The sequence below is a fragment of the Mus caroli genome, unplaced genomic scaffold (assembly GCF_978045245.1).
Source record: "Mus caroli unplaced genomic scaffold, Mus_caroli_1 scaffold_5, whole genome shotgun sequence".
NCBI lineage: Eukaryota > Metazoa > Chordata > Mammalia > Rodentia > Muridae > Mus > Mus caroli.
Window position 1 is genome coordinate 36724263 of NW_028227260.1, and position 11960 is coordinate 36736222.

At 42.2% G+C, this 11960-nt stretch overlaps 1 protein-coding gene across 1 annotated transcript; it reads left to right on the top strand.

The window, feature by feature from the left end:
• Window positions 1-174: 174 nt before the first annotated feature.
• Gla (galactosidase alpha) lies at window positions 175-11758 on the top strand. The gene is made up of 7 exons (XM_021153222.2): window positions 175-424; window positions 5121-5295; window positions 6213-6390; window positions 7904-7995; window positions 9233-9394; window positions 10353-10550; window positions 11395-11758. Exons 1-7 carry the CDS (start codon window positions 225-227, stop codon window positions 11653-11655), a joined length of 1266 nt encoding a protein of 421 aa, XP_021008881.1. The 5' UTR covers window positions 175-224; the 3' UTR covers window positions 11656-11758.
• The last annotated feature ends 202 nt before the right edge of the window (window positions 11759-11960 follow it).

The window sequence follows — 11960 nt, forward strand, 5'->3', positions numbered from 1 at the left end:
CACTTCCTCCTCCTTTGGAAATGGGGCGGGCCAAGGTAAAAAAAGCGCCAATACGATTGGTTGATGCATGTCTTACCTGACTGTTCATTGGTTCACTTTTGGAGATAACTGCCTAGTTGCCTGAGAAACGATGATGTCATTGGAGTAGCTCATTGCTGATTGGTCCGCCCCAGGGTAAACTTAAAAGCCCAGTTTAACTCGGGAAACTGAACCAAAGGATTTCTATGGCCATGATGCTTTTGAGCGGACATAAGCGGCTGGTCTGTGAGCTTGCGCTTTGTCCCCTGGCTTTAGTTTTCTGGAGCATTCTTGGGGTCAGAGCATTGGACAATGGCTTGGCACGGACTCCTACTATGGGTTGGCTGCATTGGGAACGTTTCATGTGCAACATTGACTGCCAAGAAGAGCCTGATGCCTGCATAAGGTATGAGATGTGGAGTGATCCTTCCTCTTTCCGTGTGTTTGTGTGGGTGTCTTTGGTAGAAGGAGTGGAGCATTTGAGCTGGAGGGGTAGATCTCGTACTACTGATGCTTTTTTATTCCCAGCAATTTTTATATTCCACCCGAGATCTAGACTGTCTCTAAACCATCATCCTGGTGAGCTATCCTGGGATTGAAGCTAGCCAGCAGCTAGTGCTTCGCTCCCGCTCTATCTCTGCCTCACTGGGAATTTTTCATTTATTATTTGGTTCCACGCAGACCCTTTGTGTGGGTTTGTATTCTGCTCTTGTTTAGTGCTAGCCTTGAGCTAGCCATAAGTACAGTTGGACCGGGCAGGAGGATGACTAAGACCAATGTGATTTTTTTTTTTTCTTTTTGGATCACGGGTTCTTTGGCTGTAATGAAGCTAGAGTTAGAGAAACCATAGGATAGCTGAGGTGTTCCTGAACCCCCTTCCCTTAAGCATAGCACCAGGCTGGAAGGTTGACCTGAAGGAACTTGATAAATCAAAGGTGAGAGTTGCGACCAGGCACAATCCTAGTTTGCATTTTAACTCATGGAGCTGACACGGAAAAAACTGTAACTTTGCTGGGCTTGGTGGCTCAGGACTTTAGTCCCAGCACCCCAGTGCCAGAGGCAGGCAGATCTCTTTTGAATTCAAGGCCAGCCAGGGCTATGTAGTAAGACACTGACTGAAAAAGGAAGAGCTGTAAAATGGTTATCTGACAGAGATGATCTTCTCAGTTAAAGTAAACCCACTTTAAAAACCAGTTATTCCTGCTCTGGTCACCTCAATTAGGCAAATACATCAGATGTCTTTATCCTGGCATAAGAAAATGAATTATAGCTTTACACAAATATATGGGCACTTTTCTAGAAAAGATAGGTTTTTCTTTCTTCACAATATTTTTTTTTGAGACAAGGTTTCTCTGTGTCCTCTGCCTCCTGAGTGCTGGGATTAAAGGTGTATGCTACCACACCTGCCCTCTTCAGATTCTTAAAAGAATCTGTGATCTAGAAAAGATTAAGAACCAAGTATTAGATATTGCATGGCTCCCTTATAAGTATTATTGAAAACATAGTAAGGTCACCCAGTGGTGACACAACTTCCTCTCTGTGTTCACCAGTTACTTCTCTAAATGTCTATAAGGGTAAAATCAAGGTATTGTACAGACATCATAAGAGAAAATGGCTTTCTGCGTTTCAGACTGCCCATTGTATCCCTGAGATAAAATCTGTGGTAACTTGACAATATAGGGTTTTTTTTTTTGTCTTTTTGTTTTGTTAATGGTGGCTGTTTTTTTTGGGGGGGGGGCTGTTAGAAAACTAACACATGGTCACTGCAAATAAGTTAGTGGTAAAAATGATATGATGGAAAATAAGCCTCCTTATTTCATCATCCAGAAATAATCATGGTGAATATCTATATACAAATCTGCAGTAGTTTATTATGTAAATGAAAACACAGATTTCTAATTGACTCCCCAAAAATAGCATGACTTTTATGTGTGAGTACCATCAAGACCCCAGTGCCCTGCCTGGGTTCAAATTCTATGTTAGTGTGGCTTTAGGCGAAGCATTCATTTACTTTTGTTTTTCTTGAAGTTTGGGGACATGTCTGAGGGTATTGCATATGTTAAGAAAGTGTTCTTTCTTAGAAAGGGCTGAATTCCTTACCCTTGGATTTGGGGTCTTGGTCACCCTAATGTGGATCAAGGTCATCTTGAACTGGGGATCCTTCTTCCACCTTGCTGGGGTTACTGGCATGCAGAACCATGTCCAGTATAATTTTTTTGTCTCAATTGGGCTGATGCAGCTCAGTTGGCACGGGGTTTGCCTAGCATAGCTTTTGTAAACTCAGAATGGTGGTGCACATGGAAGTCCCAGTATTCAGGAGGTGGAAGGAGGAATATCAGAAGTTCAAGTCCAGCTCATGTCACACAAGTTTGAGGCCAGCCTGGGATACATGTAAGTGACCTCAAAAAAAAAAGTGCCGAGTAGTGTACCTGGTACAGAGTAAGAACTTGATAAATTCAAGTCTCTGTATATGCTATTTTGTGTATCCTATACGTGATTTCTTTCTTTCCTTTAATGCTTTTTTTATTTTTATTTTTTTTTTTTTGCCATTTAACTGTATCATCTGAGTTTTTCTTTTATTCCATTTGTTTTGGGTCTAGCATTTGTGTAGTCCTCTGTTAAGAGCTATTGATATTCTTCAACTTTTGTGCATCCTATATGTGATTTCTTTCTTTCCTTTAATGGTTTTTCTTTTTTCTTTTTTAAATGAGAAAGGTCTCACTCTGCGGGCCTGGCTGATCTAGTGCCTCAGAGTGCTGAGATATCACGAGCCAGCACACCGGGCCAGGCTAGATTCTTTTCTTAAAACACTAATTTTTAGAGTGTAAAGGTATGATTATTTTGATAATCTTTTTTTTTTTTTTAAAGATTTATTTATTTATTATTATATGTAAGTACACTGTAGCTGTCTTCAGACAGACCAGAAAGGGGCGTCAGATCTCATTACGGATGGTTGTGAGCCACCATGTGGTTGCTGGGATTTGAACTCTGGACCTTCGGAAGAGCAGTCGGGTGCTCTTACCCACTGAGCCATCTCACCAGCCCTATTTTGATAATCTTTAACCATTCATTAACCAAGCCATTTAACCATTCATTAACCATTAACATTCATTAACCAAGAATTATTATTATTATTGGTTTTTTGGGACAGGGTTTCTCTGTGTAGCCCTGGCTGTCCTGGAACTCACTCTGTAGACCAGGCTGGCCTCGAACTCAGAAATCTGAATCCGCCTGCCTCTGCCTCCCAAGTGCTGAGATTAAAGGTGTGCGCCACCACTGCCGGGTTTATTAACCCAGATTTTGCAGATGCATGCGTACCCCCACAGTGTGTCTGTCATCCATCTTGCCTCTTTTCACAGCAATGTAGCCAATCCTGAGCTTTGTCATCTTTTTAGAACTTTTACCAATCTGCTTTGTGTTATTAAGTATTTTTTCTGCCCCCGAGGGACTTGAGCCCAGGATTTACCATGTTTCAAAATACTCTGGCACTGACCTACACCCCAGCCCTTCTTATGTACATTATTGTAGTTAATTTCTAAGGAGGTTTAACGTCTTTTCCTACTTTAAATCAGCTTCTTCAACTGTTTCTTCAACAGAGTTCCCTTTTTTTTTGCCATTTGATTGTATCATCTGAGTTTTTCTCTTATGCCATTTGTTTTGGGTCTAGCATCTATTGCAGATACAGCTGGTTCTTGACTATGAGTTATTCTGAAATTCATGTGATGGGACATGTCAATTCTTTATTTCTGTCTTTGAAGTCTTATACCAAGAAATCAAAGTTAAAACAAAAGGTAAATCGCACTTGAGTGCAGAGTAAGTTTGCACATAGGAAACAAAGACTCAGTTTGACTGAAATAGCATTCCAGAGGGAAGGTACGTTTTTATAAGAATGTGATTGTGAGCCAGGCGTAATGGTACAGACCTTTAATCCCAGTACTTCAGAGATAGAAGCAGAGGCAGGCAGATCTCTGTTAGTTCAAGGTCTGGTCTACAGAGCTAGTTCCAGAACATCCAGGGCTACACAGAGAAACCATCTCAAAAAACAAAATGGGGGGCAGGTGAGATGGCTCAGTGGGTAAGAGCACCTGACTGCTCTTCCAAAGGTCCAGAGTTCAAATCCCAGCAACCACATGGTGGCTCACAACCATCCATAACGAGATCTGACTCCCTCTTCTGGAGTGTCTGAAGACAGCTACAGTGTACTTACATATAATAAAGAAATAAATCTTAACCAAAAAAATGGGTGGTGGTCGTGAAACCTTGCATTCTTTGGGGGAAGCTAGAAGACTCAGGTTTTAGATAAATGGCTCTCTTTCTGATTTCTTGAATCACTGTAATCTCTGTATTGTAAAAGCCATGCTACAGTAGCTTCATTTCTTTTTAGGAACATAAGCATTTCATCTTTGAGGTGAGCTCCTGAAATCTTGCCAAATTCCTTCAAAAGTCTTTTTTTGGGATTTGTTCAAGGTTTCCTGATCCAAGAGTAAGATAATGTTTCTCCATTTATTCAGGCCATCGAGGAACAGAATATTTAACATATGGTTGATAAACATATTAATCTCTATGTATCCTAGCCTTTGCTGGCTCTTTTTTGTTTCTGTTAGTATTATGTACGAATGAGATTGTTTTCTCTTAAGTAAAGCTGATACCGGAAGAGGCTGTTTATCGTACTCAGCCTTCTCTGCTGGGATTTCTCTAGTTGTTCATAGGCCAGGCAGGCCTTTCTCCTTCACATCCTCCGGTTTTCGTTTCCTCAATAGCTAGGATTACAGGCCTGTGTCAGCACAGCTTGATAGTTACAATAGCTTTTCAGTTTTGTTATGGGTTGCATTCTTAATTATTTGGAGGTTTTGTTTATTTCTTTTGTGCTTAGGCGTGGACCTGGAGGCCCCACCCCTTCTGTGAGTTCTGGGTCAGAGGTAGTGGGAGGAGGGAGAGAGGAGTAGCGGGAAGGATGGTTCATTTTTATACCTCAGGGGTTGTGATTACTACCACGTTGTTACTGCATTTTTAGAAACTGTGAAATCCCGAGGTACCTTAAAATGGGAGCGCGGAAGTAGTCACCTAACGAATTGGAATGACTGTCTGAATTTCTTTTTCAGTGAGCAACTGTTCATGCAGATGGCAGAGCTCATGGTCTCTGATGGCTGGAGGGATGCAGGTTATGAATATCTCTGCATAGATGACTGTTGGATGGCTCCCGAGAGGGATTCAAAGGGCAGGCTTCAGGCAGATCCCCAACGCTTTCCTAGTGGAATCAAACACCTCGCAAATTACGTGAGTTTAGAGCCCATTGTTTATTTTTTATGGCTTTATGAAGGCTTATTATGAAACAGACCACATAATACTTTGAAAATGTAATGTAATGTTGTCTGAATGATAAGTTATGGTGCTTACCAAGTGGAATTATCATATTAGCCTATAAACATTTCGCAATAGTTCCCAGGCCTTGAATACTCTAAGTGAAAAGGATAGCGTGGTTGTGCCTTGCATGCTTGTATTTCCACATCAGCACCAAAGGCTACTGTAGTTAGACATACTCTTATTAAGTATGTAGTTGAACTACATACTCAGTGAATGTTAAAAGATAAAAACAAATGCTCTGGAGACTATTGAAGACAAATGAGGCCTGATACTATTCAGTCCTGTAGGAGAAAAGGTCACATTCCAAACCAGATGGACAAGTGAGACTGTACAACCAGTGAGTAAGTCCTGGGGGTTCAGCAGCTGGCAAACGGCTAGAGGAGACACCGAGAGTCAGAGGATAGGATACCTTACTGGGATCCTGGCTCTATCCAAATTCACCCAGACAGATGCCAGGAAGGCCAAGACTGGAGTAATGTCAGAGAGACTTAACTGCAATATCGCCACCCTTATCAAGACCCGTCTCTCACTGTTTTGGAAAGGGACTGTTTAGGATCCCATGAGGAACATTAAAGTGGACATAGCCCTTTCCTCGCTTCTGTGCTACTGTCCACATGCATAGTTAGAACTGCCTTAGCAAAAGTGGAGGGTTGGTTCCCTGCTTCCAACAACTTCAGCTTAAAAAACTGGAGTGCTGGAAGGAACCAAGTTGCCAAGACCTGGAGAAGCACACATCTCTGCTTAGTCTTAGTAAGTGGCCCTCCCACCATTTTTTTTTTACTACTTCCTGGTTGATTTCCTATTGTGGTCCATCTTTCTTCTCATTTTAGGTCCACAGCAAAGGATTGAAGCTAGGGATTTATGCAGATGTTGGGAATAAAACCTGTGCAGGTTTCCCCGGGAGTTTTGGATCCTATGACATTGATGCGCAGACATTTGCTGACTGGGGTGTGGATCTGCTAAAATTTGATGGTTGTCACTGTGACAGTGTGGCATCCTTGGAGAATGGTATGTTTCTTTTTTTTAATTCCATTTTTTAAATTATGTTAAAATCAACAAAGAATGATGTATAGTGCATGTGACTGTATTGGAGGGGGTGTATGTGCTATGTGCCTGAAGTCAGAGGGCAACTTGCAGGGATCTGTTCGCTCTTTCCAACCATGTGAGTCCCAGGGATCAACCTCAAGTCGTCGGGCTTGGCAATAAGAGCCTTTGCTAGCTGTACCATTTCATTAGCCTAAATCGTATGTTGTCTTCAAGACATTTAGCCATAATTATTTCTTGGCCTTTTGGTTAACATCAAGTAAAAGATCTAGCCAGAAACAAGAACTTGAGGCTATCGTTAAGCTGAGCCTCCAAAGAGCTAATCTCTCCCCATTTCCCTCTCCCTCTTTCTTTCTTTCTCTCTCTCTCTCTCTCTCTCTCTCTCTCTCTCTCTCTCTCTCTCTTTCCCTGGTGGTCCTGGAACCAGCTCTGTAGATCAGAGTGGCCTTGAACTCACAGAGATTGTCATGCCTCTGCCTCCTGAGGGCTGGGACCACTGCCCAGCCAAAGAAGTTGTCTCCATCATTTATTCATCTATGTGGAATTCATACATGCCTACCATGGCACATGACATATACTGTGCACTTTTGATTCAAGGACTCTGAGAATACATTATAATTATTAATTATAACTAGATCTGATACTGTTTGTGAGAGCCCAGATAAAGAAGCATCTAACTCCTATCTTTTCTCTATGCCTATTGTCTCTGTACCACCTCCTCAGAGCAACCCAATAGTCACAGTTTAAGCGGTTATTTAAGAAGATTTACTTATTTTATGTATGTGAGTACACTGTAGTTCTATGGATGGTTGTGAGCCTTCGTGTGGTTGCTGGGAATTGAACTCAGGTCCTCTGCTCACTCTGGCCCAAAGATTTATTTGTTGTTATATGTAAGTACACTTACATATAAGAGGGTGTCAGATCTCATTATGAGTGGTTGGGAGCCACCATGTGGTTGCTGGGATTTGTTGACCCATCGCTGAGCTAACTTCTGAGCAGTTTTGTTTTGTTTTGTTTTGTTTTTTGGATTTTTCGAAACAGGGTTTCTCTGTGTAGCCCTGGCTGTCCTGGAACTCACTCTGTAGACCAGGCTGGCCATGAACTCAGAAATCCACCTGCCTCTGCCTCCCAAGTGTTGGGATTAAAGGCGTGTGCCGCCACCGCCCGGCCTTCTGAGCAGTTTTAAGCAGAGAACAACCTCTCCATGTCACTTGTTTGTTTGTTTGTTTGTTTTTGTCTTTTTTTCGAGACAAGGTTTCTCTGTGTAGCCCTGGCTGTCCTGGGACCCACTCTGTAGACCAGGCTGGCCTCGAACTCAGAAATCTACCTGCCTCTGCCTCCCAAGTGCTGAGATTAAAGGCGTGTGCCGCCACCGCCCAGACACTGGTTTTAAATATAAACATGGACTCTTCAGATATACCACACTGCCTGGAAATTGCCTGCTTCCCGCTATTTACCTATTGTTTTCCTCATACAGGTTATAAGTACATGGCCTTGGCCTTGAACAGGACAGGCCGAAGCATTGTATACTCCTGTGAGTGGCCACTTTATTTGAGACCCTTTCATAAGGTGAGCTAGTGGGCCCAGAATCTAAACTTCCGAGCTTGAGTACAAAGTTGCACTTCTCCCCCTCCCTGTCCTCGCTGTTTGTAACTATAGCCTAAGCTTTCACCAACTAGGAAACCATCTTTGATTTTTTTTTCCTTTTCTTCTACCATTCACATCCTGCCCACCCGCAATCCTGCCAGTATTCGCTCTGAAAGTCTCTCTCATTTATATCTAGCTGTCATTAGACACACCAGAAGAGGGCATCAGATCTCATTACGAATGGTTGTAAGCCACCACATGGTTGCCAGAATTTGAACTTATGACCTCTGGAAGAGCAGTCTGTTTTTTAACCACTGAGCCATCTCTCCAGGCCCCCTCTCTTGATACCACTAACTTGCTGTCCTGTGGAAATCCACACTGGCCTTCCAAGCCACTTTCATCTCACCCCGCTGAAAACCTATCAAGGGCCTCCCCTCTGTCTCCTCCTTAGAATGTAACTGTAACTGGCTTCCCATTGCACACTTGGAATAAAATCAAACTCCATCAGCATGCTTCTTGCCTGCCTCCAGCCCCCAACAGCTCTTTCCAGCTCGGCGCTTTTTCTTTTCTGTGTATCATATAGCATATTTACCCCATTGCTGTATATTCACTGTGCATGGATGGTAATGGATCCCACAGAGGCCTCCGCCCATTCACTATCTAGGCATTAACTGTTTGGTTTTCCAGGAGGGTAGGTCTTTAAAGTATTTATGAATGAATTTATATTGTTTTCTTGAACTTTAGATAGTACAACTTTTTCCTCAGCATTTTAGATCTTGGATGTTATACCTGTGAATCTGCACATTGGTTCATTCCACAATTTACATCTTTCAAATTCCAATCTTACCATGTTCGATAGTATCCCATATAACTTTATAGACTTTATATTAACCATCTAGTAGATCATTGTAATTTATTAGCAATGAAGCCATCTTAGGAAAGTTTACACATTACAGTAAAAACAAAGATATTTCGTAATGCCAGCACTTAGACACCACAGTTCAGTGCACGTCCAACATAAATAGTATTAAAGTCACTTTGTAAACAGGTACTTAAAATTATATGGCCTACTTATATGAAGTGAACATCTTCTGGTGAAATTCCCTTATATTTAGAACTCCAAAAGATGGTCAGGCTTTGTTGTGGGAGGCTTTTGATCTGTAGATCAGCAAAATCTCACAAGAAAGTTAAGACTATAAAGAATTCTATTTTTTTACAGCCCAATTATACAGATATCCAATATTACTGCAATCATTGGAGAAATTTTGATGATGTTTATGATTCCTGGGAAAGCATAAAGAATATCTTGACTTGGACAGTGCTTTACCAGAAGGAGATTGTTGAAGTCGCTGGACCAGGCAGCTGGAATGACCCAGACATGGTAAAGACCTGAACCCTCCTCATTGAAGAGGTAGCTTTTGTATTTTGGTGTCTGGCTCTGAAACCAGGGCCTTGCACAAGCCACGTCTACGCTGATCCCTTGGAAGAGGCCTTCTGTGAATATTTACATCACCACGCTGTAGAAAATGGTTTCTCTCGGTTAATTATTTAGGAAATTTTTAAAATGTTCCAGCGGGCATTGTGTAGTTGCTCGGGGTCTCGGAACTCCAGAAGCTAAGGCAGGAGAGTTGCTCCAAACTCAAGGCCTAAAGGTTCGTTTGGACCTTATCTCCAAACTAAGAAAAGAAAAAAAAAAACTATTGAGGGGTCCCTGCGGGCATCCAAGCAAGGACATGAACCCACTGAGGAGATAAGAATGAAAACCTGGTGCATATTTACTTTGTCAACCTGGGTCAGATTTTGGGGAGTCTAACGCCATTGTCCTCATATCTAAAACAAGGTGCCATTTGGGAAAAGGTTTCCAGGCAATGGTCTGTCTGATTCTAGGTGCACAGTAAAGCTCAAGGTGTAGCTACATAGAAACTCTTTTACACAGTCCATGTGACCATGAGAGTAAGTTGTATAGCTAAGAAGCCTAGAATCTAGTGTGGTCTCTGACCAATAGCACAGAGGTCAGCAGGCCATAAAGTACATGTGACATCTCCCCTAAGGATGGGTAATGAATGATCTAGGGAGAGAAGGATGGTGAGATGATCATTCTATGGAATTTGGGTGAGGTCTGATTCCACAGATAGCAAAAAGGTCACCAGGTTGTTGACAAAATCGTCTCCCAGCCTTCTGGGCAGGAAAACTGGTATTTTACTACTCCATTGTAAAGAGGGCCCTATGTGTTTTAACATTCCTGGTTTTCAGACAAGGACTTCTGTATTCCCAACAAACAACAGAAACCCAATAAATTGACTATTTTCCCACCTGACTTATTCTACTCTTTGTCCTAGTTAGTGATCGGCAACTTTGGCCTCAGTTGGGACCAGCAGGTAACACAGATGGCCCTCTGGGCCATCATGGCCGCTCCCCTACTCATGTCCAATGATCTCCGACAAATCAGCTCCCAAGCCAAAGCTCTGCTTCAGAATAAGGATGTAATTGCCATCAACCAAGACCCCTTGGGCAAGCAGGGGTACTGTTTCAGACAGGTAAGCGATGCTTCTTGGGAGGGTATTGGCCAAAGAACATATCCTGCGTTAAAGTATCTGATTCACAGTATTTTGAGATGGGCTTTTCATACTCAAGTACAAATTTATCTCAAGCCCAACTCTGCCAAATGAAGACACGACTAACCCTTTTCTCTTGTTATTTTTCCCCTCGAGCTTGCTAACAGAGTGGTGAATAATAAGGCTTTTGCCGGAACTATTGCTTTCAAAAGAGAATTTCTCAGTCGTAGTCCTGGCTATCCTGGAAGTAGCTCTGTTGGCCAGGCTTCTTGTGGGTATCCACCAGAGAAGACTACTGTGACGTGGATTTAAGCCAATAGAAAGTCTTTGTTAGCCAGCTGACAACTACACTCAGGTGTTTGGAATCCCAGTGTAGCCCAGACCCTTTATCAGGATAAGCCTTTAAGCGTAAATCCATGCCCTGAGTGGACATACTTCAGTTAAGAAGAACACTTAGCCAGAATTTGAACTACAGAAGCTAAAAGACAAAGTTAGTATATTTAGAGACTTTCCTAGAAATATATGAACCATTTTGGCAGATGAGGTCTTTTTGTTTTTTAAAAAACAGGGTTTCTTGTTTAGCCCTGACTGTATTGAAATGCCCCCTGTAGACCAGGCTGGCCTTGAACCAGCCTCTGCATCCTGAGTGCTGGGATTAAAGGTGTGTGCCACCACACCCAGCATGACTTTTAAATTTCTAAAATACACTGCTGGCTAACTTTTTCCTTCTCTGAGTGCATGATCGTTCTGCTAACAAGGCTGAATATCAAATATGACTAGTGATAAGGTTAACCACATGTTCACAATTCTTTTCTTGGCTTTTCAGGAAAACCACATTGAGGTTTGGGAACGGCCACTCTCAAACTTAGCCTGGGCTGTGGCTGTGAGAAACCTGCAGGAGATTGGTGGACCTTGTCCTTATACCATCCAGATTTCTTCCCTGGGTAGAGGACTAGCCTGCAATCCTGGCTGCATCGTCACTCAGCTTCTCCCCGAGAAAGTACACCTAGGCTTCTATGAATGGACTTTAACCTTGAAAACTCGAATAAACCCCTCAGGCACTGTTTTGTTTCGGTTAGAAAGATAAACTACTATATAGGCAGAGTTCTGTGTCCCGTTTTACTAAAGACCAAACCATTTCCTGCCCCTCCCTCTACAAATAAAGTAGCCCAAAGTTATTGCCCTTAAAAGCTGCTTTTTAATGTAGGCTTTTGAAATTAAGTGGGTACTCCTGTGCAATATTCAGAGGCGGACTGGGAGGATAAAAGTGTGGAATGTATTGAAAACAGATTTCAAAAAAAAAAAAAAAGGTCTCTCCTTCAGGTTTTCTTGTAACTTGTAACCTGTAGACTGTAACAGACGCTTCCATATACTGGTTGATTTTAACCTTCA

Bases quoted from the DNA above. Each gene is read 5' to 3' on its own strand.
- Gla (XM_021153222.2), top strand. From the start codon at position 225: ATGGCCATGATGCTTTTGAGCGGACATAAGCGGCTGGTCTGTGAGCTT. The intron at 7,996-9,232 runs GTGAGCTAGTGG...ATTTTTTTACAG, and splicing joins ATTTGAGACCCTTTCATAAG to CCCAATTATACAGATATCCA. The intron at 10,551-11,394 runs GTAAGCGATGCT...TTGGCTTTTCAG, and splicing joins AGGGGTACTGTTTCAGACAG to GAAAACCACATTGAGGTTTG.